The 18,386-nt window shown below is 39.6% G+C and overlaps 1 protein-coding gene across 1 annotated transcript in view; it reads right to left on the bottom strand.

Moving 5' to 3' along the window:
• Positions 1 to 248: 248 nt before the first annotated feature.
• wif1 (wnt inhibitory factor 1) overlaps positions 249 to 18,386 on the bottom strand; it is a 35,821-nt gene continuing 17,683 nt past the window's right edge. Inside the window, exons 5-10 of the mRNA XM_072551595.1 lie at positions 17,956 to 18,051; positions 16,240 to 16,335; positions 13,165 to 13,260; positions 6,632 to 6,727; positions 1,897 to 1,992; positions 249 to 1,387 (exon numbers count right to left, since the gene is read on the bottom strand). Of these exons, the coding sequence (XP_072407696.1) occupies positions 1,266 to 1,387; positions 1,897 to 1,992; positions 6,632 to 6,727; positions 13,165 to 13,260; positions 16,240 to 16,335; positions 17,956 to 18,051 (602 nt within the window). The 3' untranslated portion in view covers positions 249 to 1,265. The remainder of the gene's footprint in view (positions 1,388 to 1,896; positions 1,993 to 6,631; positions 6,728 to 13,164; positions 13,261 to 16,239; positions 16,336 to 17,955; positions 18,052 to 18,386) is intronic.

Raw genomic sequence — 18,386 nt, 5'->3', positions numbered from 1 at the left:
TGAAGGTTATTGCAACATGCCTATTTGACCTTCTAAAGATGGCTAGGCATTGGTTAGGACAAATGACTATTGTTTGGAAGTAGTTTACTATTAATTGGCAACATGTTAGATTTGTGAGATGATAGCTGAATATTTCTACCTGTTGAACATAGATGTAACAGCATACAATTATAAGGAATGGAAACCAATTTACAGCTATGAAATTTTTAAATAAACATTGTCATATTGCACCCAGACTTAAACACAAATTCTGAAAGATATGAAGCCTTTATTTTGTCCATATTTATACAGATGCATACAGCAGTTTCTAAATTTGCCTTGTAAATGAAACATATTGAAAAAATATGACTTCTAGCTTTTAGATAAAATACGCATAAAATGAAACATGAAGATAATATTTAGATTAATGTAGATTGCTAATATCAGTACTCTGAAAATGAGAAAATTACACATGTAGGTTCCCCAACTCATGTAAGAACCCAATTTGTAAATTTGCTTTGGAGCTAGTCAGATGAAAACATCTAGTGCATTGTCATGTAATTGCTTTATTTAAGAGTTTTGGTGATATATTAGAGTCCACCTTCACTTGCAAAGAATCCCAGAGAAACATATTTGCAGATTTTTACCAGAAAGCAAAAAGCCTAGACTGTAGATTACATTACTTGTAGTGAAACCTATCATGCTACAGAAGAGAGTAGAAAAACAGGTTTGTTTTCTTTTGAAAGGCTTGCAGAACTGGTTAATATTACTCTAGAATCGACTTTAAGTGGCCTTTGATCTCTAGGCAATATCAATGTTGATGTAAATTAAAAATATTTTGAATATTTAATTTGTTCAATATGTATTGTGCACAAATATGTATATACATACTTAAAATATATATACTGGCACCCCTTCTTGGTTAGTGCACCAGCTACCTTGGCTTCAGTAAATAGTAGATGCTGTGTATAAATAATACTTGTTTGATATTTATTGCCACATCAAATGTTGCTATTGTCTAAAAGTTCATTAATTTAAATTCATAAGTGTAAATATTAAAATATTTCAGCAAAACTGTACAGTGATTCTGTTAAAATGCAGAAAATTAAAAGAATGTTTCCATAGCTAGAAAGCTTTTGCTCCGATGTTAAGTGTAGTTTTGAAGATAGTATGGCAAACAGAGGAGTGGTTTTTCCATTACAGACGTTTTTTTTAAACTTAGTACTCAGTGGGGTTAGTGGAGTCGTAAACTGTACATACAGTAAAAAGGTTTCAGATGTTTTCCTTTACCAAATGTAATTAGTTTCGGCTGGTATATGACTCTCAACATTCTCCTTAGGTAAAGGCGTATGCTGTCTGTGCTTGAAGCCTGCTGACCTCAGGGCATTCATTAGGCTGGCTCCATATCCTTAAAAAAAAATTAGAGTGAGCTAAAAACAACCAATTGATACATCTCTAGCATCTGCACTATTCGTGTGATTTTGAACAGCTACAATGCAGACCTGGTGGAAGAATAGACTTGGAGTAAGACAGCAAAAGTATAACAGTAAGAATATGTCAACAAAGCTACACTCGACTGATAGGATTTCAAGGATATGTTCTGCATTCAATTTACAGTCTCAATTAGCTACAGCAACTATCTGTGATTTCCATTTAATGATTACTTGATGTTCTACAGAAGTTTGGATTTCAAGAGAAACCAAATCCGGCATTAAAGCATTAAATTTATTCGAGAGGTGATTTATTGGTTTGATAAATCTCTATTAAGTAGGACAAAGAACCATAGTAATTAGTTGAAATGTATCAGATTACCTGCAATTTAATACATTCTAAGATCAAATACGTTTTCAAGATTGTTTGGCAAAAGAGGCTGTGAAATAGGTCAGGGTTTCTACATGCTCTTTCGTTCCCACTTACTCTTGTTACAGTGTCTTCCATGCCAGCCTTCCCTGCATTCACATTTGTTGGGCTCGATACAGGATCCATGTGGTCCACAGTCGGGTTCACAAACAGCTGCAAAAATTCAAAGTGTGAAAGTTTAGTTCTTCTCAACTGGGTTTAAGCTTTCTCACCTACAATAAACATAATGGGCTTTCAAAAGTTGTAGTCAATATGGATGTAAATGTTTGATTACCCAAATGGGAATGGTAATTGCCCAACTAAAAAATATACATCGGTATTCACCTAACTCTTTCTGCCAAGTTTACCTTTTAGGCTGTTGTTAAAACGTCAATGTTATTACCTCACTTCTTTACCTGGCACACCTTAATTTTTTGAAGGGATCAGTGATTGTTGTTCTGAAAAGTCATTTGGGCACCCAATTATTTTTTTTGAAGCAGTAACAAAGAGGATTGATGAGGGCAGAGTGGTAGATGTGATCTATATGGACTTCAGTAAGGCATTCAACGAGGTTACCCATGGGAGACTGGTGAGCAAGGTTAGATCTCATGGAATACAGGGAAAACTAGCCATTTCGATACAGAACTCACTCAAAGGTAGAAGACAGAAAGTCGTGGTGGAGCATTTATGGGCGGCATGGTGGCACAGTGGTTAGCACTGCTGCCTCACAGCGCCTGAGACCCGGGTTCAATTCCCGCCTCAGGTGACTGACTGTGTGGAGTTTGCACGTTCTCCCTGTGTCTGCGTGGGTTTCCTCCGGGTGCTGCGGTTTCCTCCCACAATCCAAAGATGTGCAGGTCAGGTAAATTGGCCATGCTAAATTGCCCGTAGTGTTAGGTAAGGGGTAAATGTAGGGGTATGGGTGGGTTGCGCTTCGGCAGGTCAGTGTGGACTTGTTGGGCCGAAGGGCCTGTTTCCGCACTGTAATCTAATCTAATTGTTTTTCAGACTGGAGGCCTGTGACCAATGAAGTGCCACAAGGATCACTGCTGGGTTCTCTACTTTTCATCATTGATATAAATGATTTGGATGTGAGCATAAGTTAGTGCGTTTGCCGATGACACCAAAATTGGAGGTGTAGTGGACAGCGAAGAAGGTTACCTCAGATTACAATGGAATCTTGATCAGATAGACCAATGGGCTGAGGAGTGGCAGATGGAGTTTAATTTAGATAAATGAGAGGTGCTGCATTTTGGGAAAGCAAATCTTAGCAGGACTTATACACTTAATGGTAAGGTCCTGGGGAGTGTGGCTGAACAAAGACGTTGGAGTCAGGTTCATAGCTCCTTGAAAGGGAATCGCAAGTACATAGGATAGTGCACAACGTGTTTGGTATGCTTTCCTTTATTGGTCAGACTATTGAATACAGGAGTTGGGAGCTCATGTTGTGGCTACAGGACATTAGTTAGGCTATTGTTGGAATATTGCTGAAAATGTGTTGCTGGAAAAGCGCAGCAGGTCAGGCAGCATCCAAGGAGCAGGAGAATCGACATTTCGGGCATGAGCCCTTCTTCAGGAATGAGGAAAGTGTGCCAAGCAGGCTAAGATAAAAGGTAGGGAGGAGGGACTTGGGGGAGGGGCGTTGGAAATGCGAAAGGTGGAAGGAGGTTGAGGTGAGGGCGATAGGCTGGAGTGGGGGTGGGGGCGGAGAGGTCAGGAAGAAGATTGCAGGTTAGGAAGGTGGTGCTGAGTTCAAGGGTTGGGACTGAGACAAGGTGGGGGGAGGGGAAATGAGGAAACTGGAGAAATCTGAGTTCATCCCTTGTGGTTGGAGGGTTCCTAGGCGGAAGATGAGGCGCTCTTCCTCCAACCGTCGTGTTGCTATAGTCTGGCAATGGAGGAGTCCAAGGACCTGCATGTCCTTGGTGGAGTGGGAGGGGGAGTTGAAGTGTTGAGCCACTGGGTGGTTGGGTTGGTTGGTGCGGGTGTCCCAGAGGTGTTCTCTGAAATGTTCCGCAAGTAGGCGGCCTGTCTCCCCAATATACAGGAGGCCACATCGGGTGCAGCAGATGCAGTAAATGATGTGTGTGGAGGTGCAGGTGAATTTCTGGCGGATATGGAAGGATCCCTTGGGGCCCTTGGAGGGAAGTTAGGGGGGAGATGTGGGCGCAAGTTTTGCATTTCCTGCGGTTGCAGGGAAGGTGCCGGGAGTGGAGGTTGGGTTGGTGGGGGGTGTGGACCTGACGAGGGAGTCACGGAGGGAGTGGTCTTTTCGGAACACTGATAGGGGAGGGGAGGGAAATATATCCCTGGTGGTGGGGTCCGTTTGGAGGTGGCAGAAATGATGACGGATGATACGATGTATATGGAGGTTGGTGGGGTGGTAGGTGAGGACCAGTGGGGTTCTGTCCTGGTGGCGATTGGAGGGGTGGGGCTCAAGGGCAGAGGAGCGGGAAGTGGAGGAGATGCGCTGGAGAGCATCGTCGATCACGTCTGGAGGGAACTTGCGGCTATCTGGGTTGTTCGGTATTGGAACTGGTCCTCCTGGGAGCAGATGCGGCGGAGACGAAGGAATTGGGAATATGGGATGGTGTTTTTAACGGGGCAGGGTGGGAGGAGGTGTTGTCTAAGTAGCTGTGGGAGTCAGTCGGTTTATAGTAAATGTCCATGTTGATTCAGTCGCCCGAGATTGAAATGGAGAGGTCTAGGAAGGGGAGGGAGGAGTCTGAGACGGTCCAGGTAAATTTGAAGTTGGGTGGAAGGTGTTGGTAAAGTGGATGAACTGTTCAACCTCCTCATGGGAGCACGAGGCAGCGCCGATACAGTCATCGATGTAGCAAAGGAAAAGGTGGGGTGTGGTGCCAGTGTAGCTGTGGAAGATGGACTGTTCCACATATCCTATTAAGAGGCAAGCATAGCTGGGGCCCATGGCTACTCCTTTGGTTTAGAGGAAGTGGGAGGATTGGAAAGAGATGTTGTGCAGAGTGAGGACAAGTTCAGTCAGTTGAAGGAGGGTGTCAGTTGAAGGGTACTGGTTGGTACGGCGGGAAAGGAAGAAGCGGAGGGCTTTGAGTCCTTCGTGATGGGGGATGGAGGTGTACAGGGACTGGATGTCCATCGTGAAGATAAGGCGTTGGGGACCGGGGAAGCGAAACTCATGGAGGAGGTGGAGGGCGTGGGTGGTGTCCCAAATGTAGGTGGGGAGTTCTTGGACTAACGGGGACAGGACTGTGTCAAGGTATGCAAAGATGAGTTCGGTGGGGCAGGAGCAGGCTGAGACAATGGGTCGGCCGGGGCAGTTAGGTTTGTAGATTTTGGGCAGGAGGTAGAAACGGGCGGTGCGGGGTTGTGGGACTATGAGGTTGGAGGCAGTGGATGGGAGATCCCCTGAGGTGATGAGGTTATGGATGGTCTAGGAGATGATGGTTTGGTGGTGGAAGGTGGGGTCGTGGTCAAGGGGGCAGTAGGAGGAGGTGTCCGCGATTGCGGCAGAGACGAAGGAATTGGGAATATGCGGCGGAGTTGGAATATTGCGTGCAATTCTGGTCTCCTTCCTATCGGAAAGATGTTGTGAAACTTGAAAGGGTTCAGAAAAGATTTACAAGGATGTTGCCAGGGTTGGACGATTTGAGCTAAAGGGAGAGTTTGAATAGTCTAGGGCTGTTTCCCTGGAGCATTGGAGGCTGAGGGGTGACCTTATAGAGAAGTATAAACTCATGAGGGGCATGGATAGGATAAATAGAAAAAGTCTCTTCCCTGGGGTGGGGGTGGTCCAGAACTAAAGGCATAGGTTTAGGGTGAGAGGGGTAAGTTTAAAAAGGGACCCTAGGGACAACTCTTTCACGCAGAGGGTGGTACGTGTACGGAATGAGCTGCCAGAGGAAGTGGTGGAGGCTAGTACAATTGCAATATTTAAAAGGCATTTGGATGGATATATGAATAGGAAGGGTTTAGAGGGATATGACCCAGGTACTGGCAGGTGGAACTAGATTGGGATGGGATATCTGGTCGGCATGGACTGTTTCCATACTGTACATCTCTATGATTCTAAATAGTTTTTAACTTTTTTTTTCCCATTATACTTCTTTCCTCCATTTTACCCTTCTGATGAAATGTATTCCTAGATCTAGTAAATTTCTATCAATGCCCAACACATTACTCAGACGGTCACGATGCAAGTATCAGCTTTGGCATTGAGATGAAAATTTAAAGATCTTGTCATTTTGTATAATGCAGCGCTGCCCATTTATTCACATAACTATCAAAAAGAGCTAAAGGGATCAAAACTGATCTTTCATATAAATGATGAACTAGCAAAAGCAATCCAGCAGCTCATTTGACAGCCTGCCCAATTTCCTTGCCCATTAACTTCAATTCCACTGATCAACTATAGCCCATTGTGTACTTTCAATGAAGGCCAATTTCACTCGCAAGTTCTTGAAATACAAGAGTTTACAAATAAATTCCATTTGAATCTCATGTCAGTTCACCTTTGAAGTCAAAAGGAACCCTGATTTCAATCTCCAAAGTCATGTAATTTTCTGATACAAAGCATTCCAGAAATAGAATCAATTTATAACATGACAATTATAGGAGAATCCAAAGATAAAATAACCACCCAGGGATATTTAAGTTTAGGTTTTATTTACAAAATCCTACATTCTTGAAGAAGGACCATGTGTGTTTGGTTTTAGTTTCCTTACAGAATGTTTGTTTTCAATTAATAAGATAAAGAAAGCAAACCCACAGGCTAGATTCTTATGAGGGACTTGAAAATAGACAGACACATTGTTAAAAGTTGCAAGATACTTACGCTTAGAGCATAAATCACCTTGGTAACCCTTAATGCATTTGCATTTGTTTCTCCCTGTGCATTTCCCTCCATTTCTGCATGGCTGTCGACATTTATCTGAGAGATAGACAGAGTAGATTTCAGCTCTAAAAGATTTATATTTCTCATGATCCAACATATTTCAGTTGCTCCAAGAATAAATATTACAAGGAGGTAGAATTAAGCGCAGCTAAATGCAAAGTTGTTGAATAAATGGGCTGCAATATAGGGAACACTCAAATCAGATATTTATTTGACCCAAGCGACTCAAAGACTAAGACGTTAACAGTCACGAGTGAAGTATAAGCTGGTCTTAGAGAGTTGTATCATATCTTCTGTTTATAGTGCATCTGTCTTGGTCAGTTTATGCTGTTACTGTGTGACATCGTAAAGGTTAACTTGCTATGTGTTAGTGATAACTACACATTTAATGTGACAAAATGATTAAGGGACTTCAGTAGAAGGCAGTGAGTGAACACCAAACAAGAGGGGGAGGTTGGGAGAGGGGTTTGCTGGGATGGTTGTAAATTATATTGATAGGGAGAGAAAGATAAGAGAGTGCTATGGGTTGCTGCTGAGAGAAAAGGTTTGCGTCGATGTGAATGCCCAAGTTGGAGACAAGAAAGCTGCAAGCTCCCAGCAGGAGCTGGTCAGTGCAGTGCTGGAAAGATGATGTTGAGAATCTGGAGGCACGCAGTGAACATTAGGAAGAGATCAGCCAAGAAGCAGAGTTTAATTAAAATGGACAGACTGACCAGGAATCAGTTGTGTGCAGTTCTGGAATCCACATTACAGAAGGACTGTGATTGTATTGGAGAGTGTACAGATGTGATTTACCATCTACAGTTGTCTGGGCTGCAGAGTTTGTTATGAAAAGATTGAAAAGACTGGAGCTGTTTTTCTTGAAGCAGAGGACATTAAGTGTGGGACATGGTTGAGATGTATAACATTGAGGGGCATACACAGAAGGAAATGTTCTCCTTGGTGGAGGGATCAAAGACTAGGGACATAAATTTAAGATGACAGCGAGAAGTTTAGAGGGGATGTGAAGAAACCATTTCTTCAGGCGTAGGGTGGTGGGAATCTGGAACATATTGCCTGTCAGGGTGATAGATGCAGAAACCCTCATATCATTTAAGTGATATTTAGATGTGCACGTGATGCCAACACATAGAAGACAATGGGCCAAATGCTGGAAAATGGGATTAGGACAGTTAATGATGATTTCTGACAGGGGCAGATGAGCCAAAGAGCATTCGTCTGTGCTGTGGACCTCTGATTCTATGACTCTAAAAGACAGTCATACAAAAGGAGGAAGAGAAGCTTAGGGTCAGAGTGGCAGACCAAAGTGGGTACACAAATAAACGTATGGTGCGAATCTCCTTGTTATGAGTAATTATGAACATATGTTTTAAGATATGCTCAAGATAATTTGGTTTTGAGATAGGAGCTTTTGAGATATTTGATTATTTCAAATCTAGCACTTCAAATGAAAGATCACATTCATAGCTGGAACTTAAATGACAATTTGTGACATTAGGAACAAAGCAGGCAAGCACATTCCGTTATGATTTCTTGCCTTTCTATTTTAATGTTTGTGGTTACTAACTGTACAGAATATCACCAAGTCTTTTCTACCCCATTATCTGAGAGTTTCAGCATTGAATTCATTTAAACACTTCAGTGTATATATAGAAATAGTTGATACTTTCTTTAGTAATTAATGCAATTGATATCATTATAAGTTTAATCATTGGTTTTCAATTATCTTCAATGTAGAAGTAGCACCTCTGAAATAGTTACTGTAGTGATTGTAACAAGGTCAGCCAGGTGGATGTCACAGAATGTGCTCCCTGATTGGGGCTGCTAATCTGGTCCAATCAGGGATTCCTGGATGACAGATAAAAAAACAGGAGTGTTGGGGGCTTGCTGGGTCTATATTGTCTACACTTTTGTATGTAACAGTATTGTCTAATGTACAAATGTCATTGTCACTGTCTTGTCATATGTGGGACTGGGATTTACGGTTGGCCTCATCTCCCTGTAAAATGATTAAACGGTAGGGTTTGGGGCCTGGCTTTGCTGCTCCTCTCCCTTGTAAAATTGCTGTCTCTTGTGTACAGCTGTAAATGTTTTCTGTAAACTGTTTTGTAATTTGTTTAATAAAATACAAAAAATAAACAGGAGGTTGAGGTCTCCTCAGTTTAGGGGACTGAAAAAAACCCAGGAGTTTTAGAGGTTCTGTTCACTCTAACAGTGGCTCTGAGGAAGCAGGATCAGTATCAAGGATTCTCCACATGTAAATTAAGGATGATTTGGTGACAGGATACTCGCCTCTCTGGAGTTATTTTGCTTATTATTCAGGAAATGGAAAAGGAGGAGAGAAATCAAAATGGAGAGGAGAAAAGAACTAAAAGAAATCAAAATCAGAGAAGTGATACCAAGTAAATCACTGGAACTACAAGTTGACAAGTACCTGGATCCTGAAGGACCTCATTCTGGGATCTTAAAAGAAGCAACTAGTGTGATAGTTGATGCATTGGTTTTAACTTTCAAAACTTCAGTAGATTTGGGAAAGGTTCCTTGGGATTGGAATTTTTCAAAAAAACAAAAAGGGGAGACAGAAAGCCAGAAACTACAGATTAGTTAGCTTAACATCTGTCACACGAAAAACATTAGAAGGTATTAAAGATATTCAAACAGGACGCTTCGAAAAATTTCAAGGTAACCAGTCAGAATCGACATGGATTTGAGAAAGCAAGATCATATTTAACCAATTCATTGGAGTTCTTTGAGGAAGTAATATGTGCTGTGAATGTCAGTAAAGTACAGGTGTAATTGTACTTAGATTTCCAGAAGGAATTTCATAAGGTGCCACGTCAAAGGTGTTTTGGAAATTAGAGACTCATGGTACAGTGGATAACATATTGGCTTTGATTGGAGTTAACTAGCTAAGAGGAAGCAGATAGTAGGTATAAATTGATCTTTTCTCTGGTTGACAAGATATAACAAATGATGTGGCATGGGGATGTGTGCTGGGGCCATGATGCTTTACAATTATATATAAATGCTTTGGATGAAGATACAGTTGCTAAATTTATTGATACCAAGGTGTAAGTTGTGATGCAGTCACAAGCAAGCAACACATGGATATAGATAGGCTAAGTGAGTGGGCAAAAATACAGCAAAGGGAGTACAATTTGGAAAATGTGCAATTGTCCATTTTGACAGGAAAAATTAAAAGGAAGTATGTTTTTAAATGGAGAAAGATTGCAGAGCACTGAAACACAGAGGGATCTGGATGACCTAGAGTATGAAACACAAAAAGCTAGTACGTAGGTTTGGCAAGTAATTAGGAAAGCTAATTAAATGTTTTTGTATTCTATTCCCCCTGGAATCAACAAGTGTAGGAAGGTTATGCTGGGAGGGTGTTTGTCAGCCCAAATCTTGAGTACGAGATATAGTAGTGGTCCTCTTACTCAAGGAAGGATATAAAAGGTGTTGGAAGTAGTTTGGAGAAGGTTTATTAGACTAATCTCTGGAATGGGCAGGTTGTCTTATTGGGATAGGTTGGACAGGCTAGGATTTTAGCTGCTGGAGGTCCAAGTACAAGACGCTACTTACCATATATACTCAGGTATAGGTCAAATTTGTAAGACTATCTTTTAAAGGCTCAATTTAGAGGGTCGATTAATACACGGACACAAGTTTTGAGGGGCTGAAATTCACACTGCAGTTCAAAATACTATATTATTAGCAAAAGTTGAATTGATCGCACAACTAATCCCAGGTTTTAAAAACACAATGAATTACATTAAAGGTAATTACTGGATAAAAACAAGAGACTGATACAAAAATTGAACATGTCAAAGATTCATTGAAATCCTGCAAAATCACACTGTTCGACATCACCTTGGCCTGGTATAATAGCGCACTTAAAATGAAATATTTATTAAATTCTGATAGTGTAAGCGTCTTGAACTTTCCTACTAAATGTTTCCATTTCCCTCCCATTTACTCTCGTCTGTAATGAACCTCAACAACATTAACACATTTGTCAAATAATTAAAGATGTACCAGTGTGCAGCTAATATTTTATTCAGATATCATGGCACAATTAAAATGATTAACTTTTTAACGATATTATATTTGGATGTATAGTGAACAAAGTGCAATACTGATAGACTTAATACCAGTCTGAATGCATGAATAAATAGAGTTATGAATAAATGAATAGAGATGCAGTATAGTAAACAAAGTGATGAGTAGAGTTGAATGAATGAATGCAATTTCATTTAACTAGCGTAATTGGAACATGCACTTTCGTTTATAATGTGATATAGTAGGATTGACTTATACACAAGGTTGCAAAATTCAAGGTGTTTTGGCCAAAATAAGGGGTTAACTTATACATGAGATTGACTTATACACAAATATATCAGGTAATTAAAATGTGGAGAAAGATCAGTAGGCTTGACAAGGTAGATGGTGGGAGCCTCTGGAACTAGGTGTCACTGTTTCAAAATATGGGGTCACTTATTTGAGAGAGAGGAGGCCATTTTTGTCCCCCTTAGTAGGTCAGGCGTCTTTGAAACTCTTCCAGAAAAGGTGACAGAAGTAGAGAATTTAAATTTTTTTTTAAACAGAGATGGATACATTCTTGTTAAGCAAGGGGTGGGAGGTTATCTGGGGTAGCTAGGAATATGGAGGTTACAAACAGATCAGCCACATTTTAAAAATGAAAGGATAGACTTGAGGGCCAAATGGTCTACTCCCGCTCCAAACTCAAGTTCATTTGCATGTATAATTACAGGTTTACAAGATTGATATTTTAGGTCTGTCTCTTTAAATTTAGAGTAAAATGAACAGGATCATGTGACCTGTGCTGTAATCTGCCCGACAGCAGACCCAGGTTGTTTGATTGTACCTTAAACAATCTGAATTTCCCAAAGTGTTAACGCTTGGAGACAATGGCCGCGTCCTACATGCTACAATAGACAGACTACTGGTTTTCCAAGGACTAGTGAAATGTTGAGAATCTCAGATCGTACACAGTTGCACTTTAAACTGTCCATTTAGTTCCAAGAGGATAATTGGGCTCTTATGGAGATTAATCAGCAATTCTATCTGGATTTAGTGCCGATGTGATTTACATTGTTACTAAAATGGCTAAGAGGGGAAGAATTTCTCAGGTGTTACTGAAAACTATCAGAGAGTTCAGGTGAGAGACAGCAACTAAAGTCCTAAGTCTTTAACATAATGTGTTGTAATGAGGGTGGAAGCTTGTAATTCGATTGAAAAGATCAAAGCTGTGGAAGGTTAAAAGAAGGCTGGAAAATTTGTCATGATTTCATGAGAGGGAGAAGTTGCCAGGAAAACTTTCAGTAAGAAAGACAGTTCCAAAGTTGAAAGCTTGGGAAAGTAAAGGTCCAGAAATAAACTCAAGAGATGAAAATAATTTTGGACTAACTCAAGAAGAAACGGGGGTGATGCTGGAATTGCATAAAATTGGCGTATTAAGTGCACTGGCTAGATGCCACATTTTGGGAAGAACGTGCTTGCAATACAGAGTGCTGAAGAGGTTTACCAAGACGCTGCATGGGTTGGAAGGCCTGGGCTAAGATAGATTAAATTAGGCTAGATTGGTAGGGGTTGTTTTCTTTGGAACAGTGAAGGTCGAGATGGGACTTGATAGAGGTGTATAACACAAGCCTCGTATATAGAGTGGATAGGAAGGCACATTTTCCATTAGTAGATGGGCCTATAACCAAGCAACATCATCTTTAAGGTATGAAGTGGTAGGCTAAGAAGAAGTTTTTCACTCGGAGGCTAGAACTCAGTCTGAAAAAGATGATTGAGTCAGAAATCCTTGTTAACATTTAATCAGTATTTAGATATTCACTTGTGTTACTATAGCATTCAGGGCTATAGGTTAAAAGTTGGAAAACAGGATTAATGTCATCAGATCCTTGATGACTGGCACAGACACAATGGCCTGTAAATGTTTGAGTCTATAAAATGAATATTTCTTAAAGAGACAGATGAAATGTATGCCAACAAAGTGTGTATTGGCTAAAAATAAGAAGAGGATATTCCATAATGTGGTCAAGTCTAAGATGCTTATAAAGACAGTCATTAGTTGATACTGCTTGTAGTTTCAATAAATAACTGAAAATATGAAATATTGTTATGTCATTCTTTGGCTTTTAATTTGACATTCTAATTTCTATTCGTTGATTTCTACAAAGTCATAACATATTTAATTGGATTTTTAAAATTTGTTTAGTCACATCAACAATAAATAGTCAGCATGCAAAGTCTTTGACATACTTAATTATCTGTCAGCTAATTCAGTTCATTAGCAAACGTTTTGCAAACAACCGCATCAAGTTTAAAGATTGTACATAATTTGTTCATTATTACAAATAAATCATTTTTATTGAACACTAACTTCTGGTAAATACAAACAATTAAATAGAAACTGGTACATGAAAATGTAAAAGGCTAATACTCACTTATTTCACACTGATCCCCTTCATAACCTGGTGGACAAATGCATTTGGCAGGATGGAAGCAGGTTCCACCATTGTAACAGGTATTGGTGCAGTTTGCTGAAATAAACCATTTTCAAAATAAGATGCTCAGTCTAATTCTCAACAATAATTGCAACACAAAGTACTGCCCATAGCATGACTCGAATTAATGTCCTTTAAATATTCAATCCACAGCTGCATGTTTAATACACTCATTTCCTGGCATCCAGATAAGTTCATACAAAATAGCTGGAATAGGCCATTCAGCAAATGATCATAGCTGATCTAATTGTGGCTTAACTCTGCTTTCCTGCCTGCTCCTTAATGTCAGAAAGCTGTCTCGTTCAATCGTGAATATATTCAATAACCCAGTTTCCACAGATCTCTATGGAACAGAATTCCAAAAATCAATGGCCCTGCGGGAACAAAGTCCTCCTCATCACCATCAAGTGATCGATTTCTTTCTTTCAGATGTGTAATGTAATCAAGGATAAATACACTAAGTGGTAAAATACATGTTCAACCACCTTTATACAGACCTTCCACTTCTCAGTTAAAAGATGTTGACAAAATAATTTAACACCAAGCATTTTAATCAGAGAATTATAGTTAAGTCTGTCACACAGAATCAGACTCTTTTGTGTAATTTCTCAGAGCATGGAGACCATATTGCTAACACACAGCAACTGGTTAGGACTATAAACATGATAGTGATGGAACCTCTACTCTCAGTTTTCACAGCAGCTCACAATGCTGCTTACACAGCTGAGTCTGCTGCTCAGTGTTAACCAGTGTTTCCTGAAGTGTTAACAGAAATGCTATCGAAACCTGCACTTCCAATAAAATTACTGTCATGGATTGGGAGCATTTTCTATGAAGTTCCTAGTATTTGTGTGAAATATATAGTTTCCTGGGCTGTATTCAGTTCAATGATTCAATGTATCATTCTTTCACTTTGAGACGTTGGATTAAATTTGTTCAGGCTAATAGGTTGAAAGTTCTCTCTTTCTACTGGCTATTATATCCCTGAAGTGCATTATATGTTTGTCAATTTCTCTAATTATACATAACCTGGCACCTGATTGCCAGCCTCACTCAAAGCCATTGTTCAAATTAACATATTACATCATGGGACTGCAAACCATTTTCCTGATATTGGATTTATGACACATTGAGAAGATTGAGGGTTTTTTGTTTGCTGGATCTGTAGTACAAAGAACATCCACACTTCTCCATCTGTATGGGATAAAGCTACAATCTGAATAATACAATGATGAAACATGAGCAGCATTACATTTTCCTTTTAACATGTTCCAAAAGGAATGGAGCAACAACTTGGCTTCTCTAGTACACCGATATTTTAATGTTAACTTTCCTTCCTGATTCCAGTCCAGCTACTGACTTTAAATCTCCTCTCTCCATATCTATTCTTCTGGGGCTGTTGCCAAGGCTAAATCAGTAACAGAAGTCTAGCCTGAAATTAAGGATGGAAACTCATTGTTTATATATCACAGTTCTGCAAGAGCTAAGTGACATCTAACAATAGTCAACTGATAATTAAGGAGATCTTAGAATCATAGAATCCCTAGTATGCAGAGGCCATTCAGTCCATTGAAACTGCACTGACTCCACAAACAGCATCTCACCCAGAACCCCACTCTATCTCAGTAACCCCAGATTTACCATGGCTAACCTACTAGCCTGCATGACAGGGCAATTTAGTATGACCAGTCCACCTAATCTGCACATTTTTGGACTATGGAAAGAAACTGGAGCATCCAGAGGAAACCCACGCAGACACTGGGAGAAAGTGCAAACCCCATACAGGCAGTCATCCAAGGCTGGAATCGAACCCAGGTCCCCGGCACTGAAGCAGTAGTGCTACAATATGTAGTGTTCTACCTCAAGCCAGAGGTTTCGGCTTTGGGTCCTCTTTAGAGACTTGATGGCTATGGAAAGTGTGCTCATAACATACAACAGGGTTGATTATCAATTTACAAATCCTTTCAATCAATAAATGGTGGGCAGTAGGAGCAAGAATCTGGTCAGCCAGAGACACTGTCGGAGCTTCTGCACAAAATTCGATAGGCAGTTTCTTGACATTAGATGTATTCTGTGGCAAATATTCTCCTCACTTTGAAAGAATATCAGAAGAATCGGAAATGACTGCCAGACTACTTATACCTCTTGGTACCATGGTAGCCCACTAACCCACCAACACAATAAAACAGCAGCTAATGAACTTGAAAGACCCGATAAAGACAACAAACAAAACTAATGTCATTTACAAAATACCTTGCAAGAACTGTAACAAACACTACATTGAACAAGCCAACAGAAAACTAGCCACCAAGATACTTGAACATCAACTAGCCACAAAAAGACATGACCCTCTCTCACTAGTATCCTTACATACACATAAGGAATGACACCACTTCAACTGAGACAACACATCCATCCTAGGACAAACCAAACAGAGACACTAACGAAAATTCCTAGAAGCATGGCATTTCAACTGGAACTCTATCAACAAGCACATTGACTTGGATCCCATTTACCACCCTTGAGAAAAAGAACAGGAAATGACATCACCATGGGAAATGACATAACCAACTCAAGAAAACCTAAACACAAATATAAAGCAGACCGTGACACCAGTGCTTCATCTGGAGGCTCACTAAAGAGGTTACCTAGGATAGTGACGAAACATCTGAAAACGAACCTTGCAGCTCAGTGAGCAAAACTACATCCAGAACTTCAACCTGAGCTACAAATCTTGAAACTCGCTAATATCAGAAGAAGAAGATAACAATGCATTTTCAAACATTAGGAAAACTATAAATGAACAAATATCCCTTCTTGTAATTGTTCACCAGATTGTGGGGCATCTAAGTCATCTCAGAGTTACATCTTGTTTATTTATTGTGTTTTGTGGCAACATAATCAGAAATGTTCCATTTCTGCACACATCCCTCACCATGATGAAGACAAACATTCAGCAAACATATCTGAATGAAATAAAAGGAAACAGTTTCTCAAATCAGGTTCTTCTTTTACCTTTATCACAGTTTATACCAAAATATCCAGGAGGGCAGATGCACAACCCTGGAGTGATGCAGAGACCTCCATTCAAACATCTGGGGGTGCACAGAGCTAACATGAAACAAAAGGAAAACTTGAAAGATTTTTTTAGAAATGCACTGATTCTTGAGATAGCATGTTTTAGAAATGTTTCATTGACTCATTTATAATCTCATAGAATCCAGTCAAAAAGACATTTACACTGTTCTCCCCTTGTTTCATACTGCATCTCCATTACTGACAATTCAATGAGGCCAGGAAGTAGGCTAGAGTAGCCTAAAGTTTCTGAAAACATAAGGGTACATTTACCTGGAGTGTTACGCCTTTCCAAAGAAAACAAAGCAATTTTGGCTGACTGTACATGTGGAGGTGGAGTGAATGGTAGGCTAGGTCACAATATAATTGCTGGGCTTACTGGCTGATGCATGTTCAGAACCATTCTGGACATCTCATCTTCAGCTGCACATTTTAAAAGTAAAATGAGGAGGGACTCATTTACACTCAGGGTTTAAGTCAGAGGTGAAAATAAAAGTCAGAGGCTTGGAATGTCAGGTCCCTTCCATTATTGCAGGATTTCAGAGAGCCTTTTCCACAGGACAAAATTTGGCAGACCTCTGCAGAAAACACATATTCCACATGAATGAGATGATATTCTAAGCTTCTGGCTGGACACCCCGGGATTGAGGTTGCGGACAAACATGCACAATTCCTCAAAAGCAGCCACAGAAGTGGAGTGTTCTGTGACTTCACACCTCCACCATGTCCTCTGAGCAAACAGGCCTTTGGAAAAGCTAAGAAATCATGGGGCTAAGCAGGAACATTGCTGGGGTTAGGTGGGGTCGTTTAAGGGAAGATTTAAAATGACTAGATTAGTTTAGATAACTTTGTTTTTTAAAAAAACTGTTCTTGCACAGTTTCCTGGTTGGTTCCAGCCAAAACAGCACAAATGAAATTAAGATGAACAGATTATCTGGGCAATTTTTAGAAGCTGACGGTGATTAATTAAATATACTATTAGAAACATGTCACGTTTTAATTAAAAGTTTATACAGTATTTAACTTTTACAAATTCTATAATTTTTCTAATAATGAATATATTTTTAATAAAAGAGAACACATACGTCAAAGTAAAGTAAACTGTTTGATAAAGTCAACTACAATGATTGTTCTGAACAGATACGTTTGATTAGGCCATTTGTGCCAATGAAATATGCATAATCACAAGACACACTTAATTGATTAAAGTAATGCATTTTTTCATTAATGTACAGGTGAGCTTGAAATATTTACATTTCTAAAATTACACATTAATCTCGCTTACAATGTAACTCAAACAGTTTTAGTTTAAGTTGATTTATTTTTTTCATTCCTAAACTTAATCTTGTTCTGTTTTCATATTTTTTCTCTATGTTTTCTGCACCACATTCCTGCGAAGAGACCAGACAAGTAAGGCTCTATGACTGGCTGCGAGAAAGTGTGTGAGAGACTGAAGGTGATTCGCCTGCCAACTTTCCTTCCTTTCCCCTAGGTAACTTAAAGCAACAACTTCAGAAAAAGGCACAGTGTCTTGTTGAACAGAAAGCAGTGCATCTGTTACAGAACTGATCAATCTTTGATACATGCATAAAACTTAGTCTGTCTGAACTGAATTTAATAATGCTAATATTAAAACAGAAATCATATAAGTATTACCTTTCTCACAATGAGGTCCATAGAATCCATCAGGACATTCACAGACCTGTCTCTCTGTACAGTAACCTCCATTGCGACAGCCTCCTGGACATTTAGCTTTGCATAAAAGAAAAGTTCCTGAAACCTCCGATAACCAATGCATACATACTTTTGCCTTATTCACATGATTCACAAAGGATGGTTTACATTAAAATTAGTGTTAAGTAGTTTGCCCTGTATCAAATAATGTAAGCACAGTTGCTTTTTTTAATATTACAGTTAGGTAAAGCACTTTGCTCCCCTTGGTAAATGGTTGCATGATTCTTTTTTTGATTTCACTCAAATCTCCAAGAGGTTCAATCTTAAGATTTGCATTTATAATAGTCTTTTAATGTCAATTTTTCTGATCAGTTTTTTTAAAGTGTAGGCAAGAGCAAGATGGAATTTAACCC

Source organism: Chiloscyllium punctatum, chromosome 32, assembly GCF_047496795.1.
Source record: "Chiloscyllium punctatum isolate Juve2018m chromosome 32, sChiPun1.3, whole genome shotgun sequence".
Lineage (NCBI taxonomy): Eukaryota > Metazoa > Chordata > Chondrichthyes > Orectolobiformes > Hemiscylliidae > Chiloscyllium > Chiloscyllium punctatum.
The sequence above is the reverse complement of the archived record's forward strand: the minus strand, read 5'-3'. Positions and strand labels throughout refer to the sequence as shown.